The sequence below is a fragment of the Chlorocebus sabaeus genome, chromosome 22, assembly GCF_047675955.1.
Source record: "Chlorocebus sabaeus isolate Y175 chromosome 22, mChlSab1.0.hap1, whole genome shotgun sequence".
Classification (NCBI taxonomy): Eukaryota; Metazoa; Chordata; class Mammalia; order Primates; family Cercopithecidae; genus Chlorocebus; species Chlorocebus sabaeus.
This window is the reverse complement of record NC_132925.1, coordinates 56956320-56979515: the sequence shown is the minus strand read 5'-3', so window position 1 is coordinate 56979515 and position 23196 is coordinate 56956320. Positions and strand designations below refer to the sequence as shown.

The window sequence follows — 23196 nt, the reverse complement described above, 5'->3', positions numbered from 1 at the left end:
AAGGTTTCCAGACCATATTATTTTCTTATCAAATAATTCCTGAATTCATAGGAAATAGTCTAATACAATTAAGGCCTTCAATAGTAAGCCCCACTTCTCCCCTGTGATAATAGATTCACATTGCTGCAAAAGTTCTCAGTGAAAATGACAGTAATGCTTACAGAATTTTAGGGAAGATAGCCAGCACTGCAGTATTATCCAAAATAACTTTAGAACATTTTTTTTTTTTTTAAATAAAACACCTAACAAAGGAGGTGAGTGTAGCTTTTCGTACTGCCGTAGTTTCTTGTTTTTGTTTTTTACTTGATTGGGGACATTTACACTTATTACCCAGGGGAAGACAGTAGACTGCATGCCAGTTTTTCTCAATTTATCTGCTCACAAGAATCCTCTGGGCACTTGTTATAAATACAGCCCCTCAGGTTCTTTTTCAGGATGTTCATATTTGGAAAGTCAGGAATGGGAAGAGGGAATTTGTATTGCCTCAGGGAATTCTTAAGATCTGGCATGTTGAGAACACACTAATGGTGAAGAGCGAGGATGCTGGAGTCCTATGATATGGGCTCAAATCATACTTGTAACTCTTGCAAGCTGAGGGAAAGCTAATTCAACCTCATCACAGCTGAAATGTCACTTGCCATGAGTACTGTTTGTTGCTGGTGTTCTTTTTCTACTCTCTTGAAGAATCTGCCTGATTCACCTTCTTCTTTCTTATGTTACAGATAGAAGACATGCAGTGGGGTAAAGGAGTCCGAGAGATACCTCCCTCAGTGTGCACACTACCATGTAAGCCTGGACAGAGAAAGAAGACACAGAAAGGAACTCCCTGCTGTTGGACCTGTGAGCCTTGCGATGGTTACCAGTACCAGTTTGATGAGATGACATGCCAGCATTGCCCCTATGACCAGAGGCCCAATGAAAATCGAACCGGATGCCAAGATATTCCCATCATCAAACTGGAGTGGCACTCCCCCTGGGCTGTGATTCCTGTCTTCCTGGCAATGTTGGGGATCATTGCCACCATCTTTGTTATGGCCACTTTCATCCGCTACAATGACACGCCCATTGTCCGGGCATCTGGGCGGGAACTCAGCTATGTTCTTTTGACGGGCATCTTTCTTTGCTACATCATCACTTTCCTGATGATTGCCAAACCTGATGTGGCAGTGTGTTCTTTCCGGCGTGTTTTCTTGGGCTTGGGTATGTGCATCAGTTATGCAGCCCTCTTGACGAAAACAAATCGGATTTATCGCATATTTGAGCAGGGCAAGAAATCAGTAACAGCTCCCAGACTCATAAGCCCAACATCACAACTGGCAATCACTTCCAGTTTAATATCAGTTCAGCTTCTAGGGGTTTTCATTTGGTTTGGTGTTGATCCACCCAACATCATCATAGACTATGATGAACATAAGACAATGAACCCTGAGCAAGCCAGAGGAGTTCTCAAGTGTGACATTACAGATCTCCAAATCATTTGCTCCTTGGGATATAGCATTCTTCTCATGGTCACATGTACTGTGTATGCCATCAAGACTCGGGGTGTACCAGAGAATTTTAATGAAGCCAAGCCCATTGGATTCACTATGTACACGACATGTATAGTATGGCTTGCCTTCATTCCAATTTTTTTTGGCACCGCTCAATCAGCGGAAAAGGTAAGTGAAAATGCACATCATAACATGTTTTTTGAAAATGTGTTGATTTTTGTAAGTACTGAAACCAAATTGATTGTATAAAGTAAGAAGTTCTCTATATGCAGAATGGTATTCCCAAGAGTAGAGAACCAATTCAAGGTCTAGTAGGCTTCAATGCTCTAAGAATCTAAAACTGAGCCACATTCATTCCACTGGAAACCAACCAGATGTAGCCTTTTCAAATTAATTAAATTATAGAATTATTAAATATAATGAGAGATTATCTAGTATAAAATTATCTAATCTATCTAAAATAACCCTTCATACTTATTTATTCCCCACCTTCTCCACTTACCCACATATTTTTTGGGGATAGGAAAAGAGGAGCATAGTACCTTCTCCTCCAGGTTGGGGAGTGTGTGATGGTCATTATTATCACCAGTGTAAATGCTCTCTATCTCTTCCTAGTGGCTACCTAGGCTATTGCTGTCCATTGCATCTAGTACTCAAGCTTTACAACAGAGTAGAGTTGCCCAGTTGTATATGCACAATATATACCCAGGTGGGTGACTATAGGAAAGATTTGGTTAGCATTTCACTGTAGTCTCCCTACAACTAGATGGACATTAATCACATCCAGCAATTCATAGTGAGATCAGAGACGTGACTTTCTAAAAGAGGAAGAGTGAATATTTGGTGCAGAGCTAGTGTCATCAAGCTGTGAAACTTTGAGGCCAACATATTTGCTAGTTCACACGCACCTTCCAGGTAGTTATAAGTCTTGTGAATCTTTGATTTAGACAATTCTATGGCAGATTCCGACATGATTCTTATACATCTGACTCCTATACTCACCCATGTGGCTATAGTTTCATGTAATATCAACCCTAATATATTGATACTGATAAGGTATGGTGTCTTTCACTGGATGTAGGCAGCTCTGGCAGGTTAGTACAACTGTGACCTAGAGTTCTAACTGACATAATCAGCACAAGAGGACCTAGGGATAGCTTGATTAGATGTTAGCACATCAGGGGTCTAGTCTGCTTCCATGTTACTTTGGACAAATCTCTGAAACATTCAGGGACTTAAGTGGGAAAAACAAGGATAGACTTAGAATGTCTAAAAATTTACAACAACCTGTATATCCCAGAATTAGATTACTCTAGTTTTTCTTTGTTACCTCTGTTCTCCATATAATCATACAAAGGATTAATGGCATCTGGTTTTCCAGCTGAAAAGATATATTTTACCTAAATTGTGTAATTCAGAGGGGCTATAATTTTGAACTGTGTTTTTAAAAAGTAAATATTTCATGAAGCCACACAGAATCTAAAATCAAGGAGAGTGAATAGTTCCAGATTATGGTTTTAGTCATAAAGTATTTTAGAGAAAGTTCTTCTAAAATATATGCTCAATAAGCGTAGCATGTTTCAATTTCATAACGTATGTTTACTGTCTGTGAAACCAACTTGAATATCATTTTATTTCTTCTGTGTATTCCTGGGCCAAGGGAATAGTAAAATATGAGTTAGAGTGGTATAATACAATAGAGAGAAGAAAAAAAAATCCCCAAATATATGCTGGTAAGTTGATAACTATTGAACTTTTTATAGGGAATGATGAGTATTATAAAAGCCTATGGAGATAATAATTATTTTGTTATTAAAACAACTGAATACTTCATGCAACAGGTTAAAGACATAAAACCTTTCCCATAAGTTTATTCTTCAGGAATATTAAAAGGAAAAATAATTATAGTGGTTTTATAGATGAGGCTGATTGTAATGCCTGTTTGACAATATATGTCTCTATCATTTCATTTTTTATTTCTAGTCATGATTATGGATCTTTTCAGTAAGGTCACAGGTATAATTTATACATTCATTTAAAAACCTGAAATTGAAACAAGGTTTCAGGAATTGAATTCTAGTTGTTCTAGAGAACAATGTGTTGGTAGAATTGGAGTCTGGGGAAATTTAAGTTGTCTTCAAGCAGTATGCTTTTTATACCAGAGTTTTAGAAGGCACATATTTTTCTTTGGGTATTCTCAATAGGTTATGAAATTTTACGTGGTTGATTGACACAATGAAAGGCACAGAATTGCCAAATGGGAACAGTAAGTTATTATATGAAAATGCACATCCACTTATAGGCATATGGCTAGAGAAGCATGCACAACCAATGAGAAAATACCAGCATGTATACATGAAACTATGGCATTTAAAATGTGGAAAGTAGCACATTATCAAAGAGATCACATCAGAAGGGATTTTTGCCAAGCCAGCAACCTACAAAATCACAGCTTTTTCATTTTTCTTTAGATCTAACAGTTTAAGTGTTTTAAATCAAAGAGTTATAACAGGAAAAATAAGATTAGGCAGTGAGTTCAGTAATAACAATTTACTGTTTCAAGAAATTGAATTTATATTGATTATGCTAGGAATATCTGTAAAAACTTCTGTCAAATTTATTAGCACAACATAAAGAGCAAGCAGTGTTCTTTTCCTTATTTATTTATATTTTTTTTGCAAAATATTAACCCCCATGAAGCTTATTTTTGCTTTTATTAAGGAGGATATGGGAGACCACTGCTATCTTGTTTTATCATTGTTAACCCCATGACTTCTAGAATGAGCATCTTACCACGTGGCCAGGGATGGACGTGGTGAACTTTAACCACAAGGGAATGATTCAGGAATTATATTTAGGTGATGTAATGATGCAAGAACACACTAAAACTGGTACGTCAATAGCACAGTGGAAGCTGGCTGGCCCAGTGTGATGTAATAACATCCCATTATTTTGTTCTGGCACTATCTGTTGAGGACTAGAATATTTTCTATAAAAAGCAAAAGCTTGCCTTGTGTTTGTATCTATACAGAGAGTTGCACATCTAGGAAAAGAAGTATGCTTCAGGTAGGGAACATGCAGCCTATCCTGTCAAAATCTGAAAAATTCTATAGATGATATGTTCATCTGGAGCTTTGTAGCCAGTTATTGCCTGAAGAGCTTTCTAGGTAAGTCAACATATCCTTATACACAGGCAGGGAGACATGCTTTGTGCAATGTCACTCTACAAAGGGAAAATGATCTTGATACACAAGGAATGGGATCATAGGTTCTCAAAGGTCTTCCTTTGTGTACAAGTGTGTTTGTTTAGATAGGAGGATGGTAAGAAGAGGAAAAAGAAAAAGATTGAGGCAATTGAAGGGCAGAGAAAATTGCTAAAAAGGAAAGTGGCTTGAAGAAAGAATTGTGTCCTCAAAAATGGCATCCACAGGCCACTTTTCTGTGCATATTATAACAGAACCAGAATACATTACAAAACTTAAGTAACTTGATTTGCACTGGAGCCTTTGGTCACTAAATGACCGAATTGGGGCAACTACAGGCAAACTTTGAGCCAGTTCAGGGTTCTTATCTCAGTGGTTCTTCAAATTGTGTTCATGTTCATGATCATCCCCTGAGGAATTTAACAAATTGTCACGTCTCCCCAACCCTGTAATCCCCTACTGGTTTGACAGGTCTAGAATGGGGCATAGAACTATTCACTTTTCAAGTTTGCTGGAAAAATGCCAGTGGACACCAACCATACTTTTTAAAAGCCTTACTACTTTCTTCCCATTTACAGAAGACATCCTGTAAATATTTACTTGATTCTTAACTTCAGAACCTTTGGGAATCAATTAACTCCCATTTCAAGCAAAGCGAAGGTCCAGAAATCAAGGAACCAGGAGGTCAGAAAGACACTAATCCACAGTCAAAGACAAAGTCAAAGATTAGAATGTCTAAATGAAGCATCAGTCCCAAGACTTGGGCCAGAGACCATTAAAAAGTCAGAACCAAGTCCCTGGTCTTGGGACCAGAGATACCAATAGAATAGGTAGACTGGTGTTCCCCAGTAGTATTTCTTGTGAGGCTGAGAATATAGACCAAGACCTTTTGATCTTCTGCATATAACAGATAGCGCCTCAGAATCTAAACACAAAGTAAAATCTGCCCAGAACTAATACAGGGATCAGAAATATTTGGCAGGTAGATAAATGTTTCTCCATCCATACCCAAGGCAGACATCACTAATCAATTATGACACACTTCCCCTGTACTCTGGTATGGTCTTGAAATCTTTTTTTATACAGTTTTAAGACAAGGACTATTAACAAATCAGAGCTGGAATTTGAAATCCATTGCTATTTCTGATTTAGTTTCGGATTCTTGATACTTCTTCCCATTCAGTTGTTTGCTGTCATTGTGTGAAAACCAATGATAGTTTTTGTAAAGATTAATCTACTTAAAGAATAGTCAGGGAATTGGGGTGTGCCTTAATTCTTGTTGGTTTTGTCTCTGATTACAAACCTTTATTGTTAAATTGCCAAATGCCATACAGCAAGGAGCAGCCCTGGTTCTCTTAGGAAGCTACATATTAGTTTATGCTTCTGTACTATTTGGTTTGCTTAAATTTTTCTCATGGTATTTCAGTAATTAAACTTACAATGCATGTACTGTGCCCCTGGTACTCTGTTAAGGACTGTGATGCAGAGAAAAAAACAGTGTTCTTTTCCATTAGGAACTCATACACTAATGGTCAACGTAGGTCTTCAAACAAACACTGAATTAAGTGTGAGAAATATGACAGTTGTAGCACAAAGAATGAAGTACAGCCATATGGAGAAGGAGCTTCACAGAAAATACGACAAGTGCACTAAAATTTAGAGGCAGAAAAAGTGGCATGACAATGTAGTAAGAAATTATATTACATGTTAAAAAGTGAGGGACAGTGTTTTCAACATATAGCACATAGAGAAGAGACAGATTGCACTTACACGACTTTGACTCTTATAAAATGTGAGAGTATAATCAGAATTAATGAAACACCATTTTATGTGCAGATTTTGGAATAATGTGAATTCCAAATTAACTTTTGGCAAGAGTCACATCTTTTCCATATAGTGGGTCAAGTTAATTTAAAATACTGTAGCTTGTAAGCTGAAATACCTGTTCTACCTTAAGAGGAATTATTGACTTATGTGCCTGTTGAATTCTGCATGATCTTTCCTCTGATGCAATTCTACCACCCTCTCGTTTTGTAGGGCTGGACTCTATAGCAGAGGCAAAGATATAGTAAAAAGCAGCAAGGCCAAATTGTGAAGGGCTCTGTTTGAATTTTCTCCTTGAAGTTATGAAGAGTCAGCAGAAATTTCTAAATGTGGGAGAAATGTGAGCATAGGGTATTTTGAAATGAGAATTTTAGAAATAGTGCTTGAGGGTGAAAAGCAGCTAGAGGTAAGAAAACTAGTTGAGTATCTATTATAATAATTTGACGAAAGATGGCACTGGTTTGAAGAAAGCTTAAGGGACTGGAAAAGATGGAGCAAATTTGAAAGCTATTTTGGACTTTTTAAGCATTAGGAAAATATGTGAGTAGAGTAAGTCTTATCTTTTATTTTGTGTTATGTTGTTTTGTTATTTCAATAGAAATACAGTTTTCAAAATTTGTTTAATTTAGAAAATAACATTGCCCACTATTTAATTTCTTTTTTTCTTTTGGAGACAGAATCTTACTCTGTTGCCCAGGCTGGAGTGCAGTGGCATGATCTCGACTCACTGCAAGCTCTGCCTCCCAGATCCATGCCATTCTCCTGCCTCAGCCTCCAGAGTAGTTGGAACTACAGGCACCTGTTACCACGCCTGACTAATTTTTTGTATTTTTAGTGGAGACGGGGTTTCATCGTGTTAGCCAGGATGGTCTCTATCTCCTGACCTCGTAATATGCCCACCTCAGCCTCCCAAAGTAATCTCTATTGTCAACAACAACTAGCCAAAGAAAGAGAACTCTCATTATCCCACATCCTAGAGACAATCATTGTCCAATCATCTGGTTGTAACTTCCAGCCATATAAACATAAACATATTTACACACATACCCAAACTTATTTTAAAACAAAAATCCATATTTTCTCTTCTAGCATGCTTAGTAAGAATCTTCACCTTGCTTTGGAACACAGGAGAAAGAGGTGTCCCAGTACATAGTTTTTGCTGATGCCGTTTGTGCACTCATGCTGTGATAGGAACTCATACTGGTTGCTGAGGTCTTGCTTCTGCTGTTTGGTTTTGTCTGTTCGTGTTTCTATCAGAAGCCTATGAAACTATTTTCTTTCTGTTGCCTGCTGTGACCTTGGTGATAACTGAGTTTCTCTCTAAACAGCTGTCAGAAACCAGCTGTTTGCAAGGCTGGTGTTAGCAGTGGCTTGGGATAGTGCAGTCCTTTTTCTTCCTGCCATAATGAATCAACTAATTTCAGATGCAGTCACCTAGGATAAATGGAGTCCCAACCATCTTAGACCCTTGCTTTAGCTAGAAGAGCTACTTCAGCAGGTAAATATCAAGGGCTTGTATAAAACTGAACTGAGCTAAAACAAATAAGGGAATAGCTTACAACATTAAAAGAAAGGTTTTAATCACTGAAAGTTTGAACAGAGGGATACTCAGAAAGAGAAATTCCTTCTAAAAGGGAAGACTCAACAACAGACCTTGAATCTTCCTGCCACTTCCCATGGAGAACTCCCTGGAGCTCACTTCTCCCCCTAGGTTTCTTGCACTTTGAGACCTCAGCCACTAAGAGACACAGCCATAGGGACCCAGGCCTCACCTTTATAAGCAGAACTGGCATAAACTGACACATGTCTGTTCCCTAGCTTTTCTCAAAGCATCAGAGACCATCTCTCATTTTCAGAAATAACCTTTCTCAAAGCACAGGAAACCATAACAGAGCCTGGTGTGCTGATGGGCAGTCAGGGGACTGCCAAATCCTCGGCTCCATAGACTATAGGTCACAATACTGGCCCAATTGTGAATTCTTTCCAGTCTCATTTACCCTCTTTTCTTCCGGTCCTAGAAGCTGGTTTATTTGGGCATTTTCTTCTACTCCACCATCCTATACTGCTTTGAGCCTAATCATTATACATTCTGGATGTATCACTTAACTTATTTGGTCTTCACTTCTTTCCTCTTTACCATAGGTCTAATTATTCCTACATCTAGGTTTAAGTAAAATAAAATATTGAAATTGCTTAGCATACAAACTCAAAAGACTGATGATGCAAGATGCTAATGAGGATAAAGAACAACGAGAATGCTCATATACTCCCAGTGGGAATATAAAACATGGTACAACCGCTTTGGAAAACAGCTTGGCAGGTATTTTTAAAAATTAAACATATACCTACCATACTGCTCCAGCCATTCCTCTTATGTATTTTACTCAAGAGAAAGGAAATAGTGTATTCATGTAAAGACTTGTACATGAGGATTTTTTTTGGTAGCTTCATTTCTAATAGCCCCACCCTGAAAACAACCCAAGTGTTCCTGAAAAGGTAAATGGATAAACAAATTGGGATGGATTTATCTGCAAAAGGGAATACTACTCTGCAGTAAAAAGCAATGGACCAGGCTGGGTGCAGTGGCTCACACCTGTAATTCCAGCACTTTAGGAGGTTGGGGTGGGTAGATCACTTGTGGTCAGGAGTTCAAGAGCATCCTGGCTGACATGGTGAAACCCTGTCTCTAGCTAAAATACAAAAATTAGCCAGGCATGGTGGTGTGCATCTGTAAACCCAGCTACTTGGGAGGTGGAGGCATGAGAATTGCTTGAACCCAGGAGGCAGAGGTTGTAGTGAGCCAAGATCACACCACTGCACTCCAGCCTGGGGAACACAGCCAGACTCTGTCTCAAAAAAACTGCAATGGACAATTGATGCATTGAGCAGCATGGATAAATCTCCAAATAATGCTGATTAAAAGACCCCGGATATAAAAGCATATATACTGTATGATTCAATTTATATCAATTTTTAAATATCCAAATTAGTCTGTAGTGACAGAAATCAGATGTTGTCTGTGAATAAGCAGGGAAGGGCTGAAGAATTACAAAGGGGCATGAGAAAATTTTGTTCACTCTCCTGATTGTGGAGGTGGATTCACAGATATGTAAGTCAAAATTGATCAATTTGCATACTTCAACATGAATAGTTTATTGTATATTAATTATACCTCATAAACCCATGACAAATTGCTTTGTACGGAAACCCTTCTCTTTCTCTCCTCTTCCTCTTTTTTTCTTGAAATGTAATCATTAAGTGGCCTTATGCCAACTGGCCTATTTGCACAGTACTGAACCTAGAAATATATTTGTAATGATATTAGAATTGTGCAAATTAGAGTATGTAAAGCTCTTTAAACACTCTCTACCACATGGTAAATACTCAGTAAAGGATAACTTTATTCTTCTACCCTAGGCTCCCCTTAGCAAAATGTCTATCTAGGCATTGGCTGGAGGGTCCCCAGAAGGTAAAATAGTCATATATCTGGGGGAACTGTCAGGAGAGGCTGTAGTATAAATTAGCAGGACTGTAAGAGCTGACACTGGAAAGACAGGTAGAGGTAAAGCCCTAGAAGATCCTGTGTGCCCTATTAAGGAGCTTGGATGTTGTTCTTTAAACAAGGGGAGAAGTATTTCAATGATTTATAGGATAGTAGTGTGACTTGTCTGGGCTTATGCTTTAGAAAATTACTCATTGCTTATAAGTAATAGATTGCATGACAGTTAAGATGTGGAATTTTACCCTGGAAAGACAGGCACTGGCTACCAATCATGATTTAAATGGACTTTCCTAAAGCTCATATTTTTAGACCCAGGTTAGCACACAACCTGTAGGGTGCGGAAGAATGAGAAGAATCCCTTAGAGCAAAAATTGGATCAGAACTGACAGTCACCTATAGTACCTTTACGTCCCCCTTCAGAAAGAGGCCAGCGAACCCCTCATACCAAAGAACGTTAGATGAGAACTCAGCATATGATTCTCCTCCCATCTCTGCTTCACAGGATATTTGGTGGAGAGGAAACTTGAACACTGACTTCAATCTATGGCCTCCCTCCCCAAGTAAAGCATGAGACATTGGAATGAGACTGCAACACCATCATAATGGATGTATATTATGGGTAATCATAAGAATTGTTGTTGAAAAATATCCATATACTAGAAATACTGCCCATATACAGTCTTCCTTGTTTTGGTATATTCTCAGTACGTTACCACAACACTAGTTTCTTCTGAGTATAATGGATCTCTGGCTATTGAACTGTAAGCAGTTCCTAATGAATAAAGCTATCCTCCAATGACTTGCACTTGGGGTGTAAGAATTCAGGGCACATGCCACCTGCTGTGGAGTTATGCACCTTCAGATGGCTCAGCTTGTTACCTATTATAATACATTTGGTTGCTCTCTACCCACCCAGCTCAGGACCACATTTGGCTCTATTGGTCTCACTGGGTTTGGCCATAAAGTTTTTGAGTCATAAAGCATTGAGAAGTGAACAACCTCAAATAAATAGGTATCCAATTGCAGGCTTCAAAGAGGACCCCTGTGGAATATCCCAACTCAACAAAAGCCACATTTTTCCATCTAAGTCTCATGTATGTGATGGTGTTGGGGAAGATAACAGGTCACAAATAGTCAATAGAGATATCATAGAGCAAGGTATACTGTGGCAAGGAATGTAAAAGACAAGTTAATGCCACTAAACTAGCACTTCCTTGAAGCTCTCGGTGTCTCTATATACCTGCAGGAGGAAACTCACACTCAGTAAGTAATCAGTAGAAATCTATTGGTGGACAAATGAATGACTGAAACAAAACATCTCATTTTCCTTCTCATATTGCAGGCTCTTCATCCTCACTTTCAACTTAGATGTGATCTCATGTTAGTGATTTATCACTTGCGAAGGACTTAGATTGTTTCCAAAAAAGGCTTGATTTATATATAAGGAGTCAGTTGTTCATACTTGGGAGATTCTGGCTAACAGACCCAAAGCCCTAGATCAGATTGTAATGATTGGGTTTTAGCATCAAGGTCAGATATTTAGGCTGGCGAAATCTGCCTTCCAATTCTGTCAATTCCATTGTGTTTCTCTGGTAACCTTCCCAGTTCCCTGTCAAAGTTACTGGGTTGAGGCATCATGGCCAAATTAAATTGTTGATAAGGTGAGGGCTGCTGCCTGGTGTGACACCAAATGCCGGATGAATGGAGCCCTTGGTTTTAACCCAGCAAGCAGATCATTCTCTTTTATTTTCATGTTCTAGATCTTGAGGTATGGAAGTGCCTTGCGCATTATTTTTTTAAAGAAATTAACTGAAGAGTAAAGAACCACATAGATGTTTCTACTGCCATATACTGAGGTTCAACTTAAATGCTGATCTTTTTTCTCCAAATCTTCAGTGAGTGGACAGCATAGGGATAAGTGTTTTTTTGTTTTGTTTTGTTTTGTTTTGTTTTTTATGAGAAGGAGTCTCACTCTGTCACCCAGGCTGGAGTGCAGTGGCCGGATCTCAGCTCACTGCAAGCTCTGCCTCCTGGGTTCACGCCATTCTCCTGCCTCAGCCTCCAGAGTAGCTGGGACTACAGGCGCCCGCCACCTCGCCCGGCTAGTTTTTTGTATTTTTTAGTAGAGACGGCGTTTCACCAGGATAGTCTCGATCTCCTGACCTCGTAATCTGCCCGTCTCAGCCTCCCAAAGTGCTGGGATTACAGGCTTGAGCCACCGCGCCTGGCTGGGATAAGTGTTTTAGAAGGCCTTGGAACCTTTGTATTAGTTTCTAAATTGGGACATTACCCAGTTACAGTGTACTAAGAATGGGTCAGAATCTTAAGATGCTTCATTGTTGACAATATGGCAACAGTAAATAAACAGTAGAGGCAAGTTAATGGCACAGTCCTTGGACTGAAATCTCTAGAAATGGGGCCAGGTAAGAGGAGACGTCCCATATTATTCCAGGGTTGAGAGCTGTGTGGATGATTGGTAACCAAGCTTATTGAATTTTAGATCCTAATAAAGGGGTTTGGGAAATGAAAGGAATCATCATTTGATTTTCTCATAGAAATCCAGCTTCCCACTGCAGTTATTAGGAAAAGAAAATGTAAGGAAATGATTTCTTAATGGTGACACTATCAGTCTAGCCGATGCAGAAGCACTGGTATCTATAATAGGTCCTCTGATGCCTAAAATTGAAAATTGTCTCTCTAATGTGCCTGTGTGCTCCCATTCAGCTTTATGTTCCAATTGATTGCTTGACTTATAACCAACGGTGATTTTTTGATCCAAGGCCTCCCTTCATACAGGTCTAAAAAAGAACCCTGACTAGTAGATGTTCTGAAACAGCAACTAAGAAAGGTTTTTGTTCCCTGTAGTGATACTATCTTTATTCCTTCAGTGCCTACCACCCCTGAGCTAGATATTCTAGGAGATCGAGTTTTAAAATAATTTCCTTTTCATTCAGAATGTCCCCCTGTTATTTAACAATCAATTTTAAAGCACCTGTAACATGACCTGCAACCCCAACCAGTGAGGATCACATCACTTGCTTTTTAGAAAACCTTCCAGGGTTTCCTATTGTTACTATTATTATCATTTCCTCCCTGCCACCATTACAATTAGGACAGTATTCAGACTCTTTCTTAGAGCCCAGGAGGTTTCGCTCAAGATCACAAAATACAGGCCATGGGCCTGTCCAATGAGCAACTTGTTTTTATAAATAAGGTTTATTGGAATACAGCCGCATCCATTCATCTACGTACTGCCTATGGTTGCTTTTATTGCTACAAAGACAGAGTTGAATAGCTGTGACAGAGATTATATGACCTGCAAAGCTAAAAATATTTATAAACCAGAATTTTACCAGAAAAGCTTACCGGACCTGCCTTAGATAATCTATTGCCTTCTTAGCTTTCTGACCTTCATTTCCAATTTCTTCTCATCCTTGCTGACTTCTCTTCAGTCTTGCTGGTAGTATTTCTGCTCTTGAAAACCCCAGGGCCGTTTCCTTCCCAGGACCTTGGTTCAGGATGTGCCTTCTTTATCGGAGGCTGTCACACAGACCTTCTCATGCTGTGTTCTTCTCAAAGAACTTAAAGCTCAGCCTACAGACACATATCATGGCTTCCTTAACTCTCCTCCACCCCCGCTAAAGTGAGCTCCACCCCAGTCATATTCTGTTTCTTCCTATTCATCAGTAACTTATGTCACTTATTGGTTTGTTCATGTGTACCTGTAACTCCTCATTAAAATGAAAGTACCTTAAATGCAAGGCCTTGGTCTGTCTCCAGTTCTGCTTTGTATCCCTAGAGTGCTGAGCAGTGACTGGTATATAGTAAGTGCTCAATAAATCCCTGTGGATTGGATGGAAGAATGAATGAATGAATCTGTTGTGCAGTATGATACAGTTTCTACCCTCAATAAACTGTTTAGAGAGAGCCATGTACACTAATGTCTGAGAAATTAAGAAAGTAGGTTTATAGCAAGAACAGCCTGTGCAAGATCAATCTTGCTAAGGGAGTATGTCATGAAGATTGTGTAGACAAAGCTAATGGTCAAGGATGACCAAGCACTGTTAAACATAAAAAGGACTTTCTAAAATGAAGGAATTGATGTTGACGTTATTTGTTGAAATTGATTACCAATGAATATATTAAAATGTCCAATCTCATATATAATTTTTAGTCTTCAGAACAGTAAAGATGAAAACATACAGTAATACACAGTGATGGGGTGAGGATGTGGGAGAAATGAATATTCTTACCTATTACAAATCAATGTCCAAACTGATCAAATCTTTTAAGGAGGGTAGTTTTATGCTATATATCAAAAGCTTTTAGAGTATGAATAACTTTTGACCCAGTAGTTCCATTTCTAGGATTTTTGGAAAGGGGAGAAATTAGAAACTTCTTCAAAGATAGAAGTACCAGAATGTTCACCAAAATGTAAGTAGCTAACAAAAGGGAAGTGACAGTGCATTATAGTACTTCTACAAAATATACTACTTAGAATTGTTAAAAATGATGGTGCAAATCAGAGCCCAGAACACCAATTGTTGAACATTCTCTGTGTATCAATCACCAGTCTGAACATTTCGTATAGATTACCTCTTTGAAACTCCACACCAAACTCTAAATAGGGACTGATAACATCCCCATTTACAGAGTAGAAAATAGAGGCTTACAAAAGCCTCTAAGGTCTTTTTTCTAAGGTCCCAGAGCCAGAAAGGGACAAAGAAAGTTGCTTATCAGGACCTGACTCACATAATGCTCTGGGATATGGACAATAAAAATGATCAATTATTTTACCCTGGACAAATTACTTGATCTTTCTGGGTTTCAGTTTCCTTGTTTGTAAAATGAGAATAACAACAGTATTTGTCTCACAAGGTTTTCGTGAGGATGGAATGAGTTAATTCATTCTGTATGTATCTATGTTAAAATATTCATATACATATGTGTGGGTAGCTATATCCTAGCCACTATTGTGCATGCAGAGGAGGCATGAGCAAGTAAAAGAGATAAATTCCCAAGTCTGCATTCTAGTGGATAGAGACAGACTTTAAATGAATAAATGAAATATAAAGAGAAAATCAGACTGTGGCAAATATTTTTTAAAAAGTAGATAAGAGAAGAAATACCAGGATGGGGCACACAGTCTGCTATTAGGAATAAGGACTCAGAGCAGGGCTCACTGAGAAGACGACCTTTGCACAAAGATGTAAAGAAGCAAACCCTGAGGACATCTAAGAGAAAAGTATTCCAGGTAGAAAGACCAGCAAGTGCTGAGGCAGAAGCATGTCAAAGCTATTTGAGAAATGACTAGAAGAGTAGTGTGAGCTAGGATAGGCATGGTAGGAGATGAACCTGGAGGATAAGGTGACAGGGCGACTTTTGTATATGCCATTTGTCCGCTGCTGGAGAGAAGCTAGTTTGTGTTGGAAAACATGGGGAAACTGAATTCTAGCACCAATCCTACCCTTGCACTCAGCCTAGGAACAGTTTAAACCTGAGAAGACCTGAGTGGACTGGTAACCTCTTCCATGGATAAGATAATGGGGCTTCCACACATAACTACACAATAATGTAACAATATTTAGTAAGAGCACTTCCATGCATGGAAGTGTTCTTGCTAGATAAAGTATCTTTTCAAATGCATCCTTCTATGCAGCTCTGACTCGACAATAACACTTTTGCATTTAAAATACTATTTTGATGAGATCATTGCTTCTGGCAATTGCCTCACCAAATTTCTCCTTTTGGTATCATTAAATTACGATTTTATCAGGTAGCAGATGGTGAAAGAATGACCCCATATTCATAGCCTTATATTCCAGTGATTTTGTGGTTATATCCAGTTTGCTGGGTTTTGGCACTTTCCAATTTCAAACATTTATTCATGCATCCCACTAATGTCTACAAAAAGCCACCATGTGCCACATATGTGTTTAGGTGCCAGGGATGGAAAGGGGAACAAGACAAATTCATTGCCCTCATGAAAATGATATTGTATGGAAAAGTGAGACAATGTGCAAACAAACAAATAGAAAATGATAGAAAGACAGGAAAAGTAGAGGAAGATGGGAGATAGATCTTACTGAGACTCCTATATGAGATGTGAATGGTCAGGAGGGCTTCTTGGAGGAGGTGCTCTTCAAGCATAAACCTGCATGAAATGAAATAGCAAAAGGAAAAGCAAGGGAAAAGGTGCTCAGAGGAGAGTGTGAGTGACTTGAGAAACAGAAGCTGGAGTGTAAAGGATGGAAGTAGAAAATAGAATGGGGTGGGGGTAGCCAGTGGCTATTTATGTAGGGCTTAGGAATTTATTCTGAGCAAGACGGGGAAAAAGGGGAAGCTTTAGAAACTGATTTATGTTTTAGAATGACCACTTGGACTGTTGGTAAGAAGAAAACTGTGGAGGAGCAAGAGTAGGGTCAGGGAGGCCAGATAGAAGTTTCCCAAGCACCTGCACATTTGATAGAGCTTCCAAAATTACACCCTTGACACAATCCACAGAAGGGGAAGCAAACCACTGAAAGTGATTTCCTCACAATACAAGCATCATACTTTCCTAGCTTTGGGGGAACTCATTTTATCAAATCAATTATGTAGGCAAGTTCTACAACTTCCAGGAAGTGAGCAAATCTTACAGGCAATGTTCCAAGGCTACTGACCCCAATTCTTTCTTCCTTTCTTCTGAAATGATGTGACTATTCCAAGTCTCATTCACCTGTCCAGTGGCCATCTGAGATAGTTCCCAGACAGCAAATTAGCCCCCTAGGCTTTGTTTAAAAAAATCCCTCATTGATTCAGTGAATTTTATTCAGCACCTTGTTGTGTCCAGGTGCCGTGAATCATAACCACAGTGTAGGTCCATGCAGGTTGTATTTTGCATCCTGTGTAATGCCAGGGACTGTTATTCACATAGGTTATGATGAGAATGCCACCCCATGGAGTTGTGCGATGTGTTGCCTGCATAACTGCACCCTGTAGCCCTGCCAGTGTGCTAGGCACTGGGGATAGGAACAAGCAAGACATAATATTTTTGATTCACCATGTTCCCAGGTTAGAGTGATTGCCCTTTTACTTGGCATCCTAATGAGTTCATTTGTTTTTCACCATCCTCTATGTAAATACAAACAGGGGTTACTGACAGCAGGGTGCATTTCCAAAAATGCAAAACTTCCAAACCTGTCTTCCCGACAGGCCTCAGCAGTATTCATTCTGGAAACCCATCAGAAGCATTTCAGATCAAAGCAGGTTACAGAGGTGAGCCGCAGCCAGGGATGATTTGAGATTCCAGACACATCCTGACCACCATCTGGGCCTCTGCAAAAGCATCTGCAGGCTCTTCTCAAAGCTCAGGGCCCCCACACAGAGCACAAGAAGAGATATATGGTCTAGGAGAAACCAGCAGATGGTGAGTTACCCAACTTCTTATGAGGTTAAAAGTGTCAACTCATCATTGTGGAAGGGTGGGTAAAAGTGCCTTCTATTCCCGTCTTCCTTTCTGTGTGTGTGTGTGTGTGTGTGTCTGTACATGTGTATTTCTGATACAATCCTCATTTTCTTATCCTGTGTCCTCTTGTGCCTTCTATTGCAAAGAAATGTTCTATTCAGTCAATTGTTGATTGATGCATTCATTCAATATGTATTTACAAATATCAACTTTGTGCCTGGCACTATCTAGGCCTTGGGGACAGTGAACAACATTGAAAAAGTTAGTGCTTCATGAAATCTACATAGTAATTGGATAAAGCTACACATCATTTTGGATAATGATATGTGCTCTGAAGAGACAAAGACAGGTGCATGGGAATAGAGAATGACTGGAGAGAGCAGGGCTACTTCTGATTGGTAGTCATGAAAGGCTTCAGTGAGGAGGTAATACATGAGCTGAAGTAGTAATGAGAAGAATCTAGAAGCAAATGTAATTGGTTAAACTCCTTTACATGAGTCTGCTAGATACTTTCCTCTTTCTTCTTTTTGTCAAATCCTTGTTGAATGTGTACATTATGGGATGAAGTAGACAATTCCAATATGAATATGTAATATATCGATTGCTTGAATGCTGTGATATGATGGGAGGGAGAGTGAGAGAGTGGTTAAATTAAATATGAGTATATAATATATCAATTGCTTAAATGCTGTGATGTGTTGGGAGGGAGAGTAAGAGGGTGGTCAGGGACACCGTCTTGGAGGTGGGAGTATTCTTGAATAGAGAACAAAGCAAGAGAGGGAGTCATGAATATAACTGGAGGTGGGAGTAGGGAAGAGTGCCCAGGCCAGAGATGAGCAAATGCAAGGGCAGGTAGACACCAAGGCAGGGGTAAGATTGGCAAGAGGAGCAGTAAGGAAGCTCCTGTGTCTGCAGTGAACAGGCAGGAAAGAGTCCAGGAGGGGGCAGGACCCTGATCCCTTGACATTGTATAGGCCATGAGGGGAAATTTCAGGGTTTTTTGCATTGTGTGGGAAGTCATTGGATGATTTTGAGCATGATCTGACTAAACATTTTAAAGGGACCACTCTGTCTTGGAGAAGAACAGACTCTAGGGGTGAAAGTGGAAGCAGGAAGATAAGCCAGGGCACTATTCACTGTTACAGTAATCAAGGCAAAAGACCATGGTAGCCTGGGCTGGAGGAATGAATTAGAGGTAAAAACAGTTTGATTAGGGAGATGTGAAGATGAGCTAGACTTAAATCTGGTGATTGATGCTATATGTGTTATAAACAAAAGGGGCAAATCCAAATGACTCCACAGGTGTTGTGCGTACAGCTGTGTCAACAGTAGAGTTATTTCTGAAAAGGCAAGACTAGAGGAGAGGGCAGGTTTGGCAGGAAAAAGGCAACTTTGGACGTGGTAACATAGAGATGCTTATGAATGGTAGTAAAGATGTCAGCTAGGAGTTGAATACACAATTCTGGAATTCAGGAGAGATGCTGGGAATTATCAGACTGCAAATGATACAGGAAACCTGGAGACTAGATGAGATCATGTGGGCATAATTGTAGATACAAAAGTAAGAATGATGCCCAAGATACTCCAATATTTAAACTAGGGAAGAAGAGGAAGTAGCAAAGGAGCTGAAAAAGAATATCGCAATAGAGAGGAGGGCAACTGGGAGGGAACAGTTACCCAAAAAGTGATTGAGGAAAGGGTGAGGAGAAAGAGGGAATGAACCATTGTTTTTCAAATGCTGCTTGGAAGTACTAGAGCATCACATTGAGCTTATTACTGCAAAATTCAAGAGTGATTTGATGGACTGGTATTGGTGAAAGCCTGGCTAGAGTGATGCTAGGGAGAATGGGAGGAGAGAGAGCTTCTGTGAGCATAATAAAGGCTTTCAAGGGGTTTCACTGTCATGATTTCGTAAAGCACATGCACAGCTGTGAGGACCCGGGTAGTAGGTGGAGAGGGTTATAGGATCAAGAGAGGGTGTCTTTAAGTCTTTGTCTGGTGAAGACAGTAATCTTGCAAGAAAAGGAAACTTTAAAGTTCAGAAGAGTGAGGAGATCATTATTACAGTGATGTGCTTGTTGTTTGTTTGCTTGTTTGGTTTTGTGACATTTTCTGTATTAGGCCATTCTTGCACTGCTGTAAAGAAATACCTGAGACTGGGTAATTTATAAAGAAAAGAGGTTTAATTGGCTCATGGTTCTGCAGGCTTTCCAGGAAGCATGGCAACATCTGCTTCTGGGGAGGTCTCAGGAAGTTTTCAATCATGGTGGAAGACGAAGGGGATGTATGCATCTCACATGGCAGGAGGAGGAACCAAAAAGAGAGTTTAGGGAGGTGCCATGCACTTTTAAATGACCAGATCTTGTGAGAACCCACTCACTATTGCAAAGACAGCACCAAGCCATGAGGGATCTGCCTCAGTGACCCAAACACCTCTCACCAGGCTCCATCTCCCACACTGGGGATTACACTTCAACATGAGATTTGGGAGGAGACAAATATCCAAACTATATCCCCTTTTAAAAATGTGAAAGCCATTCTTAGCTTGTAGACCACACAAAAACAGGCTATAAATTGCCCATGGACCATAGTTTGCTGACCCCTGCAGTCCAGCAGACTGTTCCATGATCTTCCATTACCAGACTCAAATATACTGGATTTAGCACATCAATCCTGGGGTCATTATGCACATGAAGGATATGAGGTTTCTATCTATTAGACAGTGCATGTAAAAAGGCTTCTGATCCAGGGTACCTTTGTTTCTAGGTGTGGCTCATTTTTTGTTTGTTTCCATGAGGATGAGATCTTAAAGTATGTTTTTTTGCTAGGACCATGGATGACATTAGAAGTTAGAATTACAAGTTTCAACAAATAGATCCTATAGTGCTGGCAGATACCAAGAATGCAAGAAGGCTCATCTAGGAAATAGCATAGACCTGGGTTGACCAAGACACATCATAAATGAGGAATATGGGAAGTTGGTGATGGACAACAGATCTCTTATTACATTTGAGGCAGTTTTTTCTCCTCATCCCATTTTCTACTTCCCTAAGCAGAGAATGAGGGAAAGCTTCATTCTCTGGAAGACCAAAGGAACAAATTCCTTGACCCTAGGATACAGGTGTTTGTTTCCTGGCAATCAGCAAAATTTGCATGCAAATTAGAAGCATCTCTGGGTCTTAGGACTCTGGGTCTTCAGTCATCATAATCTGACATATTGCAGATAAGGAACGTAGAGCTGCACAGGTGTGATGCAGTAAGAGATAAATCCCCACATCCCAGTGGCGGGTAACAAAGTAAAGTTTCATGAAAGTTGGGCAGCTCTTCTCTATCCTCTAGCTGTGCTATTTGGACACATGTCCTTTGAGGTTGCAGGAGTAGGGGAACAGTGTGAGAATACCTGGGGGAGGTTGAGGAGCACATGGATATCTGATGAGCACTATCTTTGCCACAGTGAACGCTGACACCAACAACCTGTCCTTTGATAACACAGGCAGACTCAGCTTTCATATCTAACCCATTTATCCAGCATTCTCCCCAGCAAAGATACAATGACTCTGAACCCTATAATAGAGCAAAGGAACTTTCTTTAAAATATGTTTATCAGTTATCATGAAAGGAATATCTTGCTTGTGAGGGTCGATTGCAAGGATCTTGAAGTTGTCCTTTATAAGAAAATAAAGTAGGACTTTATAATCCTCGGAACAATTATAAATTTTTTTTTTTTAATTTCCATCTTTGCTTAAGCTTTTGAAAATCCTATTGGCAATTCTGTGTTTAATGAGGTACACTTCAAAGTGGGCTGGGCACAGATACTTCTTGACAGCACAGAAGGGCTTCTCCATGATGAAAAAATAAGTGTTTACGTCAATAGTGAAATAATCAATAATTGATTTTGGTGGATTAAAAATGGACCATTGAGGACTTGAGACATGAATTTCTTTCCAGAAGGACTACAAGCTTGAATATAATGATATAAAGATATCTTGATATCTATAGTTAATGAGACCAAAGGGCAAGGATGCAGGGACTTAAATCCTTTTCTTAAATCTCCATAAATTCCTCTTGAAAGATAATTTCTACTCAGATATTTCAACTGGAAGGGACTGTAGAAATGATATAGTTAAGCCCTTTTATTATACAGATCTGAGAACAGAGACTCCTATCTCAGTGACATTCCTAGGAGCCTATCATCAGTGGCAGCAACTGATTTCATTTAATGGGCTATATGCAAATTATGTTTCCCATAATGCACTGAGAGTACCTTGATGTCTTTACATATTGACGTTTCCATTATTTTTAGTTCTTGATTTTTTATTGTAAAATTAATGTTTGCCATACAAAATTCAACACTGTGAATTTTAATATCTTTTTGTTAATCTGTTTCTTTTCATAAAACTGAAATACATTTACTTCACCCTGGCTGTTGTAGGTCCCCAAAGAGGTTCAGATCACTTGATGATATATTGTGGAAATATTTTTAAGCTTTAGTCCCTGTATCCCGAGTGATGAGAAATAGTAGTCCTCAAAACATTTGTACCCAGTTTTCACATTAACACCTGGGGTGTGGTTTTCAGAAGCAGGTATTTGTCTCTGGTCTTATATCCAGAGGTTGTTGTCTCTGGTCTTATATCCAGAGCTTGACATGGGGACATCTGTGCCTGCTTCAGCATCCAAAGAAAGATGTCTACTCTATAGCTAGTAAAACATTGCAGAAAGAGGCAATGTTTATATGACTGATAAAGTATTTTACAGCTTTATTATGGAGGGGGGATTGTCAGAAGGACAGATAAGATTAACTGACAAAGAATCTTATACTCTTGAAAATCAGGTGGCTTAATGACAACCTGAAATCATGAAGCCCTAAGTAAGGCTGTCAATTACCTGCTGTTGATTCGGGAGCACAAAATGGAAGGCTTGGTTTCTGGACTCAGATGTACATGGTCGTGGGAGGGTGGGGTCACTAGTGAGGACATAGGCTATTGAGGCCCTTTGAAAGTTCCTCTTTTTTGAGTGATACAGTGGTTTATTTCATTAGCTATCTTATCACCTTAGCAACAATTCAACCAAACAGGTCATTTAGCATCATTCTGCAAAATATCTGAGAGACTGAAGTTTTTACTGAAGCTACTAAACTGTCCAAAGATGTTGCCATCATAGACACAATTGCTATCTGCAGAATAGGAATCCATTTTCATAGCTAAATTGTTCAGAAGGCACACAGAGGCACCATGATTTTTATGCTTCTTATTGTTTTTGTTGTTGTTGTTGTTTGCAGTGGATACTTAAAAATCAATTTATTTTTATTCTGGTGTGTACCAGGGGTATAGTGTTTGTTAGGATGAAAAAGCAATTTTAATTTAGTGGGAAATGGATTTTCTGTATCACAGAGAAATGTGGAATAAATGAGAGACACACCAAATAAAATTCTCATTCTAGATCCCAGGGGTTGAGGTGGTGAGATGGGGCTGGCAGAGGGACAAGTTTAGAATTTGATAATTCTATTTGGATTACTCCTTAGAGCTCTTAGTTGTCAATAAAAACTCTTGGTAAGCAACACAAATGACCTAGTTATGCCTGTCCTGTTGAACGGGGTATTTAGAAGCAACAGAGTGTAGTGAAATAGAGTTAAAGAGCCAGGGCTGCGGTAAGTTCTGCCTGTCTACCTGTGTGCCCTCTGGTGTTCTTCTCCTCTCTGGGCATCAGTTTCCCCATCATAAAATGAATTTT

The 23196-nt window shown here is 39.4% G+C and overlaps 1 protein-coding gene across 3 annotated transcripts in view; it reads left to right on the top strand.

Annotated features, from left to right (window-relative positions):
* Nucleotides 1–23196, top strand: part of GRM7 (glutamate metabotropic receptor 7) — an 899796-nt gene that overhangs the window by 732921 nt on the left and 143679 nt on the right. For 2 of the 3 annotated variants that reach the window (XM_007985083.3, XM_073009908.1), the window contains exon 8: nt 723–1658. In XM_007985083.3, coding sequence (XP_007983274.1) covers nt 723–1658 — 936 coding nt within the window. Of the gene's footprint in view, nt 1–722; nt 1659–10521; nt 14119–23196 lie in introns of those variants that run through there. The other variant, XM_073009909.1, reaches the window with a different exon arrangement.